The following is a 13,843-nucleotide window of genomic DNA, read 5'->3' on the forward strand; positions in this document are numbered from 1 at the left end:
GTGTGTGTGTGTGTGTGTATACCTGTGTGTGTGTGTGTGTGTATACCTGTGTGTGTGTGTGTGTGTAATTGTGTATACCTGTGTGTGTAATTGTGTATACCTGTGTGTGTAATTGTGTATACCTGTGTGTGTGTAATTGTGTATACCTGTGTGTGTAATTGTGTATACCTGTGTGTGTGTGTGTGTGTGTAATTGTGTATACCTGTGTGTGTGTGAGATTGTGTATGTGTGAGATTGTGTATGTGTGAGATTGTGTGTGAGTGAGATTGTGTATACGTGTGTGAGTGAGATTGTGTATACGCGCGAGAGTGTGAGATTGTGTATACGCGCGAGAGTGTGAGATTGTGTATACGTGTGTGTGTGTGTGTGATTGTGTATTAGGGTTGGGCGGTATTACGGTAAGAAGGTATCCCGAGGTATCCAAAAGTACCAACGGTATCGATCTCATTACCGTCATTTTAAAAAAATATATAATATCTAAATAAATATGGAGTACATGAGGTCATAATATAAAATAATAAATTGAAGATCATCCCGAATAACTGTGTGATCGTATTTTCACTAATTCTATCAATTTCCTAAAGAAGTTTTCATCGCGTGCAGGGTTGTTTATGTCGTTACCATGGCAACCCTGCGTGACATTTTGGAGTCTGACAGAAAGCTTCGCAAGAGACTGAGACCGGGGGTGTCATGGCTCAGATGGCTAAGGCACCGTACCATAAATCCGGGGACCCGGGTTCGATTCCGATCCGAGGTTATTTCCCGATTCCCGTCTCTCTCTCCCCCGCTCATTTCCTGTCTCTCTATACTGTCCTATCTAAAAAAAAAAAAAAAAAAGAGACTGAGACCGCGGTTGAAAGATGGCAAGTCAAGATAACGAGTTAGTGGCAAAAAAAAAATACAACATCGGCAGTATGGCAGTATTTTGGTTTCAAACCAAACGAAAAATCTAATATGTCCCCTAAGGCACACCATAGCCTGGGGTACTCCACTTCCATGAGATCTCTCCAATGAGTTGTGTTTTGAGTAGGTTACATGAGTAACAACAAGGTAAAATAATATAGCGTATGACATTTGGGATGTGGGTAATAAACGTTTGAAATGTCATCTACTGAAGAAACGGAAGAAAACATCGTAGCGTAAACTGTTAGGTTTCTGGTGGGAATTAGCAATGCGCTTGCTATCTTTGTTGGGTGTGTTAAACCGTATGGATTTAAGTGGAATAATTGTAAGGAGTTATGTGATCAAGACAACGTTTTAAGCAAGGTAAGGCCATTTGATTATTAATTTCCCCGCCATGGCATGACGTGGGCCCATATGATTTTGCCTTGTGCAGCTATCACGCATTTGAATTAGGTTCGCCTCATTTGCGCTGAAGAATATGGTTTATCGCGCAGTCTAAACGGACTTGGGTGTTGGTTGATTCTTTTTCTTTTTTTTATTTCCCATGCTTGAAAGGGTATGATCCTGCTCATCGTGTACTTTTTTTGATGGAGCAGGTGAAATAGTGCTGCAAATGGCGTTTCAACGCAGACATGTGTAAACGACAGTTGAATGCTATTTTCAAGATGAAGGAAGAGTTGCGTGATGCTTTGAAATATCTCTTAATCCATTCATCAATGCACAAAATTCGCTTTGCTGCTTAATCCATACCACAATGCACACAATTCGCTATGCTGCTTTTAAATAGTACATTTGAGGCATAGGCACACGTTACACAGTAGGCCGAAACAAAATATTATTTTTTTCTTGGTAATACCGTATACCCCGGGAAAACACAGAGACGGTTTAAAGGTATCAAAATTTGGATACCGCCCAACCCTATTGTGTATACGTGTGTGTGTGTGTGTGTGATTGTGTATGTGTGTGTGATTGTGTATACGTGTGTGTGTGTGAGATTGTGTATACGTGTGTGTGTGTGTGATTGTGTATGTGTGTGTGATTGTGTATACGTGTGTGTGAGATTGTGTATACGTGTGTGTGTGTGTGTGTGATTGTGTATGTGTGTGTGATTGTGTATACGTGTGTGTGTGAGATTGTGTATACGTGAGAGATTGTGTATACGTGAGAGATTGTGTATACGTGTGTGTGATTGTGTATACGTGTGTGTGTGATTGTGTATACGTGTGTGTGATTGTGTATACGTGTGTGTGATTGTGTATACGTGTGTGTGATTGTGTATACGTGTGAGATTGTGTATACGTGAGAGATTGTGTATACGTGTGTGTGTGAGATTGTGTATACGTGTGAGATTGTGTATACGTGTGAGATGGTGTATACGTGAGAGATTGTGTATACGTGAGAGATTGTGTATACGTGTGTGTGTGAGATTGTGTATACGTGTGAGATTGTGTATACGTGTGAGATTGTGTATACGTGTGAGATTGTGTATACGTGTGAGATTGTGTATACGTGAGAGATTGTGTATACGTGAGAGATTGTGTATACGTGTGTGTGTGAGATTGTGTATACGTGTGTGTGTGAGATTGTGTATACGTGTGAGATGGTGTATACGTGAGAGATTGTGTATACGTGTGTGTGTGAGATTGTGTATACGTGTGAGATTGTGTATACGTGTGAGATTGTGTATACGTGTGAGATTGTGTATACGTGTGAGATTGTGTATACGTGAGAGATTGTGTATACGTGAGAGATTGTGTATACGTGTGTGTGTGAGATTGTGTATACGTGAGAGATTGTGTATACGTGTGAGATGGTGTATACATGTGAGATTGTGTATACGTGAGAGATTGTGTATACGTGTGTGTGTGAGATTGTGTATACGTGAGAGATTGTGTATACGTGAGAGATTGTGTATACGTGAGAGATTGTGTATACGTGTGTGTGTGAGATTGTGTATACGTGTGAGATTGTGTATACGTGTGAGATTGTGTATACGTGTGAGATTGTGTATACGTGAGAGATTGTGTATACGTGTGAGATTGTGTATACGTGAGAGATTGTGTATACGTGTGTGTGTGAGATTGTGTATACGTGTGAGATGGTGTATACGTGAGAGATTGTGTATACGTGAGAGATTGTGTATACGTGTGTGTGAGATTGTGTATACGTGTGAGATTGTGTATACGTGTGAGATTGTGTATACGTGTGAGATTGTGTATACGTGAGAGATTGTGTATACGTGAGAGATTGTGTATACGTGTGTGTGTGAGATTGTGTATACGTGTGAGATGGTGTATACATGTGAGATTGTGTATACGTGAGAGATTGTGTATACGTGTGTGTGTGAGATTGTGTATACGTGTGAGATTGTGTATACGTGTGAGATTGTGTATACGTGTGAGATTGTGTATACGTGAGAGATTGTGTATACGTGTGTGTGTGAGATTGTGTATACGTGTGTGTGTGAGATTGTGTATACGTGTGTGTGTGATTGTGTATACGTGTGTGTGTGATTGTGTATACGTGTGTGTGTGTGATTGTGTATACGTGTGTGTGTGAGATTGTGTATACGTGTGTGTGTGAGATTGTGTATACGTGTGTGTGTGTGAGATTGTGTATACGTGTGTGTGATTGTGTATACGTGTGTGTGTGATTGTGTATACGTGTGTGTGTGATTGTGTATACGTGTGTGTGTGATTGTGTATACGTGTGTGTGAGATTGTGTATACGTGTGTGTGAGATTGTGTATACGTGAGAGATTGTGTATACGTGTGTGTGTGTGATTGTGTATACGTGTGTGTGTGATTGTGTATACGTGTGTGTGAGATTGTGTATACGTGTGTGTGAGATTGTGTATACGTGTGTGTGTGAGATTGTGTATACGTGTGTGTGTGAGATTGTGTATACGTGTGTGTGTGTGAGATTGTGTATACTTGTGTGTGTGTCTGTGTCTGTGTGAGATTGTGTATACGTGTGTGTGTGAGATTGTGTATACGTGTGTGTGAGATTGTGTATACGTGTGTGTGAGATTGTGTATACGTGTGTGAGATTGTGTATACGTGTGTGTGTGAGATTGTGTATACGTGTGTGTGTGTGATTGTGTATACGTGTGTGAATGTGTATACGTGTGTGTGATTGTGTATACGTGTGTGTGATTGTGTATACGTGTGTGTGTGATTGTGTATACGTGTGTGTGTGATTGTGTATACGTGTGTGTGTGATTGTGTATACGTGTGTGTGAGATTGTGTATACGTGTGTGTGTGAGATTGTGTATACGTGTGTGTGAGATTGTGTATACGTGTGTGTGAGATTGTGTATACGTGTGTGTGAGATTGTGTATACGTGTGTGTGAGATTGTGTATACGTGTGTGTGTGAGATTGTGTATACGTGTGTGTGTGATTGTGTATACGTGTGTGTGAGATTGTGTATACGTGTGTGTGAGATTGTGTATACGTGTGTGTGAGATTGTGTATACGTGTGTGTGTGAGATTGTGTATACGTGTGTGTGTGAGATTGTGTATACGTGTGTGTGTGAGATTGTGTATACGTGTGTGTGTGAGATTGTGTATACGTGTGTGTGAGATTGTGTATACGTGTGTGTGAGATTGTGTATACGTGTGTGTGTGTGTGTGTGTCTGTGTCTGTGTGAGATTGTGTATACGTGTGTGTGAGATTGTGTATACGTGTGTGAGATTGTGTATACGTGTGTGTGAGAGATTGTGTATACGTGTGTGTGTGAGATTGTGTATACTTGTGTGTGTGTGTCTGTGTCTGTGTCTGTGTGAGATTGTGTATACGTGTGTGTGTGAGATTGTGTATACGTGTGTGTGTGAGATTGTGTATACGTGTGTGTGAGATTGTGTATACGTGTGTGTGAGATTGTGTATACGTGTGTGTGAGATTGTGTATACGTGTGTGTGAGATTGTGTATACGTGTGTGTGAGATTGTGTATACGTGAGAGATTGTGTATACGTGAGAGATTGTGTATACGTGTGAGATTGTGTATACGTGTGTGTGTGAGATTGTGTATACGTGTGTGTGTGAGATTGTGTATACGTGTGTGTGTGTGATTGTGTATACGTGTGTGTGTGTGATTGTGTATACGTGTGTGTGTGTGATTGTGTATATGTGTGTGTGAATGTGTATACGTGTGTGATTGTGTATACGTGTGTGTGTGATTGTGTATACGTGTGTGTGAGATTGTGTATACGTGTGTGTGTGATTGTGTATACGTGTGTGTGTGATTGTGTATACGTGTGTGTGTGAGATTGTGTATACGTGTGTGTGTGAGATTGTGTATACGTGTGTGTGTGAGATTGTGTATACGTGTGTGTGTGATTGTGTATACGTGTGTGTGTGAGATTGTGTATACGTGTGTGTGAGATTGTGTATACGTGTGTCTGTGTCTGTGTGAGATTGTGTATACGTGTGTGTGTGTGTCTGTGTGTGTGAGATTGTGTATACGTGTGTGTGAGATTGTGTATACGTGTGTGTGTGAGAGATTGTGTATACGTGTGTGTGTGAGAGATTGTGTATACGTGTGTGTGTGAGAGATTGTGTATACTTGTGTGTGTGTGTGTGTGTGTGTGTGAGAGATTGTGTATACTTGTGTGTGTGTGTGTGTGTGAGAGATTGTGTATACGTGTGTGTGTGTGTGTGAGAGATTGTGTATACTTGTGTGTGTGTGTGTGTGTGAGAGATTGTGTATACTTGTGTGTGTGTGTGTGTGTGTGTGAGAGATTGTGTATACTTGTGTGTGTGTGTGTGTGAGATTGTGTATACTTGTGTGTGTGTGTGTGTGTGAGATTGTGTATACTTGTGTGTGTGTGTGTGTGTGTGAGAGATTGTGTATACTTGTGTGTGTGTGTGTGTGTGAGATTGTGTATACGTGTGTGTGTGTGTGTGTGTGTGTGAGAGAGATTGTGTATACGTGTGTGTGTGTGTGAGATTGTGTATGTGTGTGTGTGTGTGAGAGATTGTGTATACTTGTGGGTATAATTGTGTATATGTGTGTGTGTGTGAGATTGTGTATACGTGTGTGTGTGAGATTGTGTATACGTGTGTGTGTGTGTGTGTGTGTGTGAGAGATTGTGTATACTTGTGGGTGTAATTGTGTATATCTGTGTGTGTGTGTGTGTGTGTGCGTGCGCACTCAGGAGGATGATATGAAGCAGAAGAAGCAGAAAGTGCAGGTGAAGCCCTGCAGTGTGAGTGTGTGTGATTCTGCGGTGGAGAAGGACATTCCTCTGTCTGTGCTAACGACTGTACTCGCTCAGGTACACTCAGTTTACCAAAGCAGCTTTACTGGAACATAGTCTAGATATTAACTTTAAATTTATAAATTACACACATTCTTTCTCGATGTTGTGTCAGAGTCATTAATTTCCTGGTCAGTCCTGAGTCAGTGTCTGTCTCTCTCTCTCAGGAGTCAGGCAGTGTATTGTTGGATCAGCTTGGTCAGAAGTTGATGGAGAAAATTGGCTGTTCCTGGAATAAGAAGTACAAGAAACAGTACGGTCCAATCAGAAAGGTCTGAAACATGATTAATTCGCAATAGTGCTAATGTTCAAGTTTTTATTCAAGTACTAATGTTTACATGATGGGGTGTGTGTGTTCAGTTTCTGCAGTCTAACCCTGACCTGTTTGTGTTGCTGCTGAACGGCTCCCGTGTGGCTCTCAGAAATCCATCAGAAACTCCTGAGCAGGGGGCGGAGCCAAAATCAGTAGTAGAGAGTGCACAAGAAGAGTCAGAGGTGGGATCCGGGTCAGGTTTAGAGGCGGAGTCTGTGAGGGGGCACTGGTTTGATCTGAATGACTCGACAGTGACTGCGATCAGAGAGAGTGACATCATCAAACAGTATGAGGGGAAAGAGAGCGCGTACATGCTGTTCTACAGGAAACGTACACTGCAGAGACCACGCCATGGTGTGTGTGTGTGCAAGGAAACCAATTTTACTAATCCATATTCAGCAGTACTGTCTCTGATTGTGTGTGTGTGTGTGTGTGTGTGTGTGTATGACGCAGCATTGGGTAATCCTGCCTTTGGAGTTCCTGCTCACCTGCTGCAGATGGTACAGGAGGAAAACACCAGGCTTCAGCAGAGGAGGTACACACTGAATCAGTTGGGGGTCAGAGGGTCGGGATCTAGTGTCTTTCTGAGGGTTGGGTCTTAAAGTCTTGCCTTGTGTCTGGGTCTTAAACTCATGCGGATAGTTGCATCCTGGAGTTTGCTCATGACTGGGTGGATTTATTGTTGTTGTTACTGATGCTGTTTAGGACAGAGTTTGAAGTCACCAGTAACACTATTGACGTCCGGCTCCACTTCGCTTCTCATTACTGCATAGAGAACGGAACACTAAAGCTCCTCAACACACACACGGACACACACACCTTCACCCTGAGCTTCGACCGCAGGAGGACCGTGGGAGACCTGAGGCTGGCTGTCTACCAGGTGACCTCATCAGAGTGGGACACGATCCCTGATCTCTTGTCCATGTTCTGTTCTTCACTTTTCCTTCTTCACTTCAACTCTATTAATTTCAGCCAAGTGGGTCAGAGAGATGTGAAGGAGGGGGAGAGACTCGAACTGTTTGGAAAACCAAGATTGTCAGTGTGTATCGGAATGGGTGTGGTAATTTGTGTGTGTGTGTTCAGATGCAGGATGCATGGGAAGGGGACATGGCACTGACGATCGCTAAGAATCTGCCAGCAGGACTACACCTGTATGACACGCTGACAGGTAATGCACACACTAAACTCTAGTCGATATTAATTCATGTCTTTCGATTACGTTCATTATGTCTTATATTAAATATAGTTAGTTTTTTTTTTTCTTTTTTATCAGACATCTAATTTATTGGGTTTGTTTACCTGACATGTTTCGACGTACAACTTCCGTCTTCCTCAGAGTGTCACCACTCTGAGGAAGACGGAAGTTGTACGTCGAAACATGTCAGGTAAACAAACCCAATAAATTAGATGTCTGATAAAAAAGAAAAAAAAAAAAACTAATTAATTCATGTGTTAATTATCCAATATTACTTGTTCAGTTTATTAGTATATGGTGTGTGTGTGTGTGTAGATGATCAGCAGTCTTTGTACAGTGCTGGAGTGTATAACGGCTCTGATCTGTTTGTTTGGAATGGGACCGAGGTAACACACAATCGCAGAGCGTAACAGTAATGTACACATTTCTAAGACACAAAATACAAGTGTGTGTGTGTGTGTGTTAGGTGAATGGTGTGTGTGTGCAGACCGGAGCTGAATGTGAACCATTGCTGTTGAACATCCTGAGGCCAGGTGGGGCGGAGCTGGACTCCATGGGCGTGGCTGGTGTTGAGTCGGTGGGCGAAACCTCAGAAGCGGATGTCTCTGGTCTTGTGCATACGATGCAGGGGTTTTCAGGCAGAGTCACGCTGAGCGGGGTCCGGGAGGTTCTCAGCCTGCAGGAGGCTCTGGTGTGTCAGAAGGCCGAAGGTGTGGGTCCTGTTGGAGAAGGAGGTGGGGCCAGCAGGTGGAAGGTGTGTTCAGCTGAAGCCATGAGGAGGACACTGAGAGAACTCGCACTGAGGGACGGAGACACGCTGCTGCTGCTGCCACACACACACCTGAACAACAGGTCAGAGAGTCAGTCAGTCTGAGTCTGATCTCCCCGATTGGACTGATTCTGATCCTGAATGTGAATCTGAAGATTAATCCAAAGCTCACACTCAGCCTGACGCTATGATTTTGATTCCTTGTTTGAATCTGTTTGTTTATTTTTGAGCACAGTGTATTCAGTGTTAGTGAAGATGTGGTTACCGTGATGACACCATCAGACTGTCGCTGGCTGCAGGTGGAGTTTCTCACACACATGATGCAGGAGGAGGAGAAACTGATGAAGATTCCTGCTGCAGGAAGCACTGTAGGTAAATACACATACACACACACACACCCACTTAAACACACTTAAACACACTCTCACCTTCACTTTGTGTGTGTGTGTGTGTGTGTGTGTGTGTGTGTGTGTGTGTAGTTGCTGAGTGAGGTGAAACAGAGAGCACTGGATGAGATGCAACTTCAGGAAAACTTCACAGGTAACCAATCCAAATCCCTAAACTCTTATCTGTAATTATATCAGCTCTAAGTAATTCCTAATTTTGGATAATACAAAAAAAACATTTTTTTTCCTCTCTCTCAGGTGGTGTGTGTTGTTTGAGACAGAGAGACCGAACAGGGAAACTTTTACCTCCAGGTATAACCTTACCATACTGTAAACCAATCACACTCCACCTTGTTGCTTACATCACGTGTGTGTCTCTTCTGCAGTCCGTGAAGACCTCAGTGTGCGTGATGCAGGTATCAAGTTGATGACATCACTGTGTCTGTGTCCTGGACACGCCCCAAATGCCTCACAGGTAATTGGGGGGGGTCCCACGTGAGTGTGCACTACTCTGCGATGCTATTGACTAAATTCCTTATTTAACAAACATCCCTTAATGGAAGGACCCTTAAGATGGCTGAAGGGCCTCCGTTTAGGGAAAGTGAACGAGGGGAAGTGTTAAAGTCAGGAATGGGACACAGTTATTGTGCTTGTGTGCAGCTCTTCCTGTTCTTCACCGTGGCGCCACCTACAGGCCCAGAGCTGGAGATCATTGTGGAGGAGACGCTCACTGTGAAGGAGGTGGGTGTGTGTGTGTGCGGGGGTGTGTGTGCGGGTGTGTGTGTGTGTGTGTGTTTTAATGATGCCTCTTTGTGTGTTTCAGTGTTTGATGGCAATGCTGCAGGAGGCTGAACTCAAAGGCAAAAACTCACCAAGTCACTTCAGCATAAATGTCACATTAACTAACAAAGCTGAGGGTTTAGGGGATAGGGTGGAGGAGTTATGATGTAGAGTGTAGGGATTAGGGTGTAGAGTATAGGGTGTTTGAGTGAGGGTGTACAGGTTAGGGTGTACAGTGTAGGGGTGAGGGTGTACAGGTTAGGGTGTACAGTGTAGGGGTTAGGGTGTACAGGGTAGGGGTTAGGGTGTACAGGGTAGGGGTTAGTTTCAGTTTCAGACAACTTTATTAGTCCCCAAGGGGGCAATTCAGTTCAAGCAGTTCCTGAATGTATAAAAACACCACCAACAACAACCATGACAACAAGCAGCAGACAGGAGTACGATATGTCCAAAACAACAGGCCAGGACATAATTGTATGGAGTGGCACAGTTAAGTAGCAGGAAGAAAAAAAATTATGATAAATAAGTGGGCATACAAAGATGCATTGCACATACATGAACACAAAAGTTATAAAATATGACAACCGCTATCCAGGTTTAAGAGCCTAATGACAGATGGGATGAAAGATTTAGCGTATCTATTTGTCTTCCTAATAGGTGCTATAAAACGGCGGCCTGAAGGCATCACCGTGAACTCAGAGGACAGGATGTGGCCATGTTGGGAAGTTATTCCTTTAGCTTTATGGACCTCTCCCACAAAAACTCAAATCCCTCTGCTGGACACCAATTATTTCAGAACAAGCCTTTACAATGCTGCAAAGGCTGTTTTTGTCTTTTAAAGACCAATCACCAAACCAGCAGATGAAGGAGAAAGTTAAAATGCTCTCAATAAAAGACTGATAAAGCATACACAAAATTCTGTTACAGACCTTAAATGAGTTCAACTTTCTTAATAAATGCATTCATTGCTGGCCTCGTTTGACAATACATTCAGTATTTTTATCAGACTTCAACTGGGAATCAGACACAGTGCCTAGGTACTTGTAAGTTTCAACAATTTCGACCTCGTTCCCATGAATTGAACTTGCCTTAGGTTTTACACCATTTTTCTAAAATCAATGACAAGCTCTTTTGTTTTTTTCGCATTAAGGTCAAGGAAATTTTCATCACACCAGTTAACAAAATCAAGCAGGGCGCTACCATGGTCCGACTCTGACCCTTGGAGGAGAGTCAGAAGTGCTGTATCGTCTGAGAATTTTACCAAGTAGCTGCCGTCTTTACGAGACCTGCAACTGTCTGTATACAGGATAAAAAGAAGGGGAGATAAAACGCAACCCTGAGGGGAGCCTGTGTTTGAAACCATGACATCTGACAAAGCTCCATTAACTAAAACCTGCTGCTTCCTATCAGTTAAAAAGTTTAAAAGCAACAATAAGAACTGATCAGGTAAATTAAAAGAAGAGGAGAGTCGTTGAATTAAAATATGCGGTTGCATCTTGTTAAAAGCTGAAGAAAAATCCGCAAATAAAAGTCTCGCATGTGATTTTTGGCTTCTCCAAGTGCTTGTAGATTTTGTCAAGAATGAGGAGTTTAGCGTCCGCTACCCCCTTTCCAGCTCGATATGCAAACTGTAAGGGGTCTAATTTATCACACTAAAGAGACAGACAATCTCATCTCTCATGATTTTCTCAAAGATTTTCATAATAAGTGATGTAAGAGCAACAGGCCTAAACTCAGTTAGTTGCCCAGGATTTTTTGTTTTGGGGATTGGAATTATTGTTGAACTTTTCCAAATGGAAGGAAGCAGACAATGATTGGCGCACATCTGAAAGAGTGTAGAGAAAACTCCACTGAGCTGGTTAGCACAATACCTCAGTGTGCGCCCACAGGCAGCATCAGGGCCAGCAGCCTTCCTTATTAGGGATGAGCGAGTACAGCATTATCTGTATCTGTTAACCATATGAATTATCTGTATCCGTACTCGGAGTGGGCGGGGCCTAACCCAGAAGTGGGTCTGGTTGTCTTGAAATGGGCGGGGCTTTAACCAGTATGTTATTTTAAGCATGCAATTGATATGGGTTGATCAGAAATTATTATATTTATTGCTGATTTAGAAAACTATTTACAGGTCAGCATCAGCATTGAGCTTCAGATCAGTGGTTTTGATCACGATAGAAAACGAACTATTTACAGAACAAGTTTTGCAACAATGAATACAACACATGCGGTTGCAATTATGAAATGAAATGTAATGAATGAGTTTTCATACTCAACTTCCTTTTTTTAACTTTTAATTTTTTTTATGATCAGTGTGTGGGTTTTTTTGTTTTTTTTGGTTCATTGTTTTTTTTTTAAATTTCCACAGCAGGTGTGTGTGTGTAGCTTAATTTGTAATATTATTTATACCACTACTACCTAGAAAGTGTCAGACACTCGGTGCGTGAAGTAAAATAAAACTGGTTAGAGCCAACTGACGGTTTAAAAAAAAAAAAACTTCAACGACCGGCAGAGAGACAGAGAGCTGTTCTCTGTGTGAGTGAGCAGAGCGGTGTGTGTAGGGGAGGCGCGCTGTGACGCTGTGTGAGGATTTTCATTCAGTCCGAGCACAGATATTGACTCGTATTACTTGTATAATACTCGTACTTGGCAAAAGTGCTTTATCCGTACAGGATACTCGTTTCAGCCGAGTATCCAGCTCAACTCTATTCCTTATGTTGTTTTTCTTCAACAAAGCTGTAACCTGATCTTTGCATATCACAAAATCAGTTCGGGGTACAAGAGAATTCTTCAATGCAGAGACATTCTGAGTAAAATCACAACTTTCGAAACGGGGGGAAAAAAAACAATTGAAAGCATTTGGTAACTCAGCATCCAATACTCCTTTAATGGTGATGTGTTGCTTGGCCTCATCTTCCTGCTTATTAATACAGGCTATTGATTTAAGTCCTTGCCAAGCTACTCTGATATTACCACCTCCAAATTGCATTTCAATTTTATTCTTATAGTTTACTTTAGCCTTTGCTATTTCCCTCCTCACTTCCCTGGAGACGGCCCTTTTCTCAAGAAGATCACCTGTGAAAAAGGTCCTTTTCTTTTTGTTAATAGCAGTTTTGAGCTCCTTAGTTACCCATGGCTGCTTGTTGGGATAAACAACAACTTTTTTTTGATGGGATAATAGAGTTCACACAGAAGGAAATGTAGGAGGAAACAGCATCACAGAGTTCATCAATATTTTCACTGCCATCGTAAAAACAATCCCAATCGGTACAGTCAAAACAGGCCTGGAGAGATAAAACACTGTCTTCGTCCAGATTTTAACTTCTCTCCATATTCACGACGTCTGAGGGCAGGCTTATACACAGGCATTAAAAACACACAGTTGTGGTAGGAAGCCCCAAGAGAAGGCAGGAGCAAGGATTTATAAGCACTGCTTACAGTACCATAGCATAGATCAATCGTGGAGTTTCTTACAGTAGTAGCACAAGACACATATTGTTCATAAGTTTTCAGTGTCTTAGTCAAAGTGCAGTGATTAAAATCACCAAGGATAAACTTTGGAGCATCAGGACAAATAGAGTCAAGTCTATGTGTGACATCCGCAATCAGCTGTGCTGCTGTGGCTGCGTTGGCACGTGGATGAATGTAAACAAGTGTGAAAAATAGTTGTTGAAATTCATGAGGTGTGTAGGTTAGAGTGTAGAATGTACAGTGTGGGGGTTAGAGTGCAGGTGTACAGTGTAGGGGTTACGATTAGGGTGTACAGTGTAGGGGTTACGATTAGGGTGTACAGTGTAGGGGTTACGATTAGGGTGTACAGTGTAGGGGTTACGATTAGGGTGTACAGTGTAGGGGTTACGATTAGGGTGTACAGTGTAGGGGTTAGGATTAGGGTGTACAGTGTAGGGGTTAGGATTAGGGTGTACAGTGTAGGGGTTAGGATTAGGGTGTACAGTGTAGGGGTTACGATTAGGGTGTACAGTGTAGGGGTTAGAGTGTAGAATGTACAGTGTGGGGGTTAGAGTGCAGGTGTACAGTGTAGGGGTTACGATTAGGGTGTACAGTGTAGGGGTTAGGATTAGGGTGTACAGTGTAGGGGTTACGATTAGGGTGTACAGTGTAGGGGTTAGGATTAGGGTGTACAGTGTAGGGGTTAGGATTAGGGTGTACAGTGTAGGGGTTAGAGTGTAGAATGTACAGTGTGGGGGTTAGGATTAGGGTGTACAGTGTAGGGGTTAG

The 13,843-nt window shown here is 42.4% G+C and overlaps 1 protein-coding gene across 1 annotated transcript in view; it reads left to right on the plus strand.

The window, feature by feature from the left end:
* The window catches only part of usp40 (ubiquitin specific peptidase 40), a 39,237-nt gene that overhangs the window by 12,875 nt on the left and 12,519 nt on the right, over positions 1-13,843 (plus strand). Inside the window, exons 9-22 of the mRNA XM_060918523.1 lie at positions 6,063-6,182; positions 6,332-6,436; positions 6,525-6,831; positions 6,931-7,012; positions 7,183-7,357; positions 7,561-7,645; positions 7,988-8,058; positions 8,139-8,524; positions 8,677-8,809; positions 8,921-8,981; positions 9,086-9,139; positions 9,214-9,302; positions 9,488-9,568; positions 9,651-9,687. Of these exons, the coding sequence (XP_060774506.1) occupies positions 6,063-6,182; positions 6,332-6,436; positions 6,525-6,831; positions 6,931-7,012; positions 7,183-7,357; positions 7,561-7,645; positions 7,988-8,058; positions 8,139-8,524; positions 8,677-8,809; positions 8,921-8,981; positions 9,086-9,139; positions 9,214-9,302; positions 9,488-9,568; positions 9,651-9,687 (1,786 nt within the window). The remainder of the gene's footprint in view (positions 1-6,062; positions 6,183-6,331; positions 6,437-6,524; positions 6,832-6,930; positions 7,013-7,182; positions 7,358-7,560; positions 7,646-7,987; positions 8,059-8,138; positions 8,525-8,676; positions 8,810-8,920; positions 8,982-9,085; positions 9,140-9,213; positions 9,303-9,487; positions 9,569-9,650; positions 9,688-13,843) is intronic.

The sequence above is a fragment of the Neoarius graeffei genome, chromosome 4 (genome assembly GCF_027579695.1).
Source record: "Neoarius graeffei isolate fNeoGra1 chromosome 4, fNeoGra1.pri, whole genome shotgun sequence".
Classification (NCBI taxonomy): domain Eukaryota; kingdom Metazoa; phylum Chordata; class Actinopteri; order Siluriformes; family Ariidae; genus Neoarius; species Neoarius graeffei.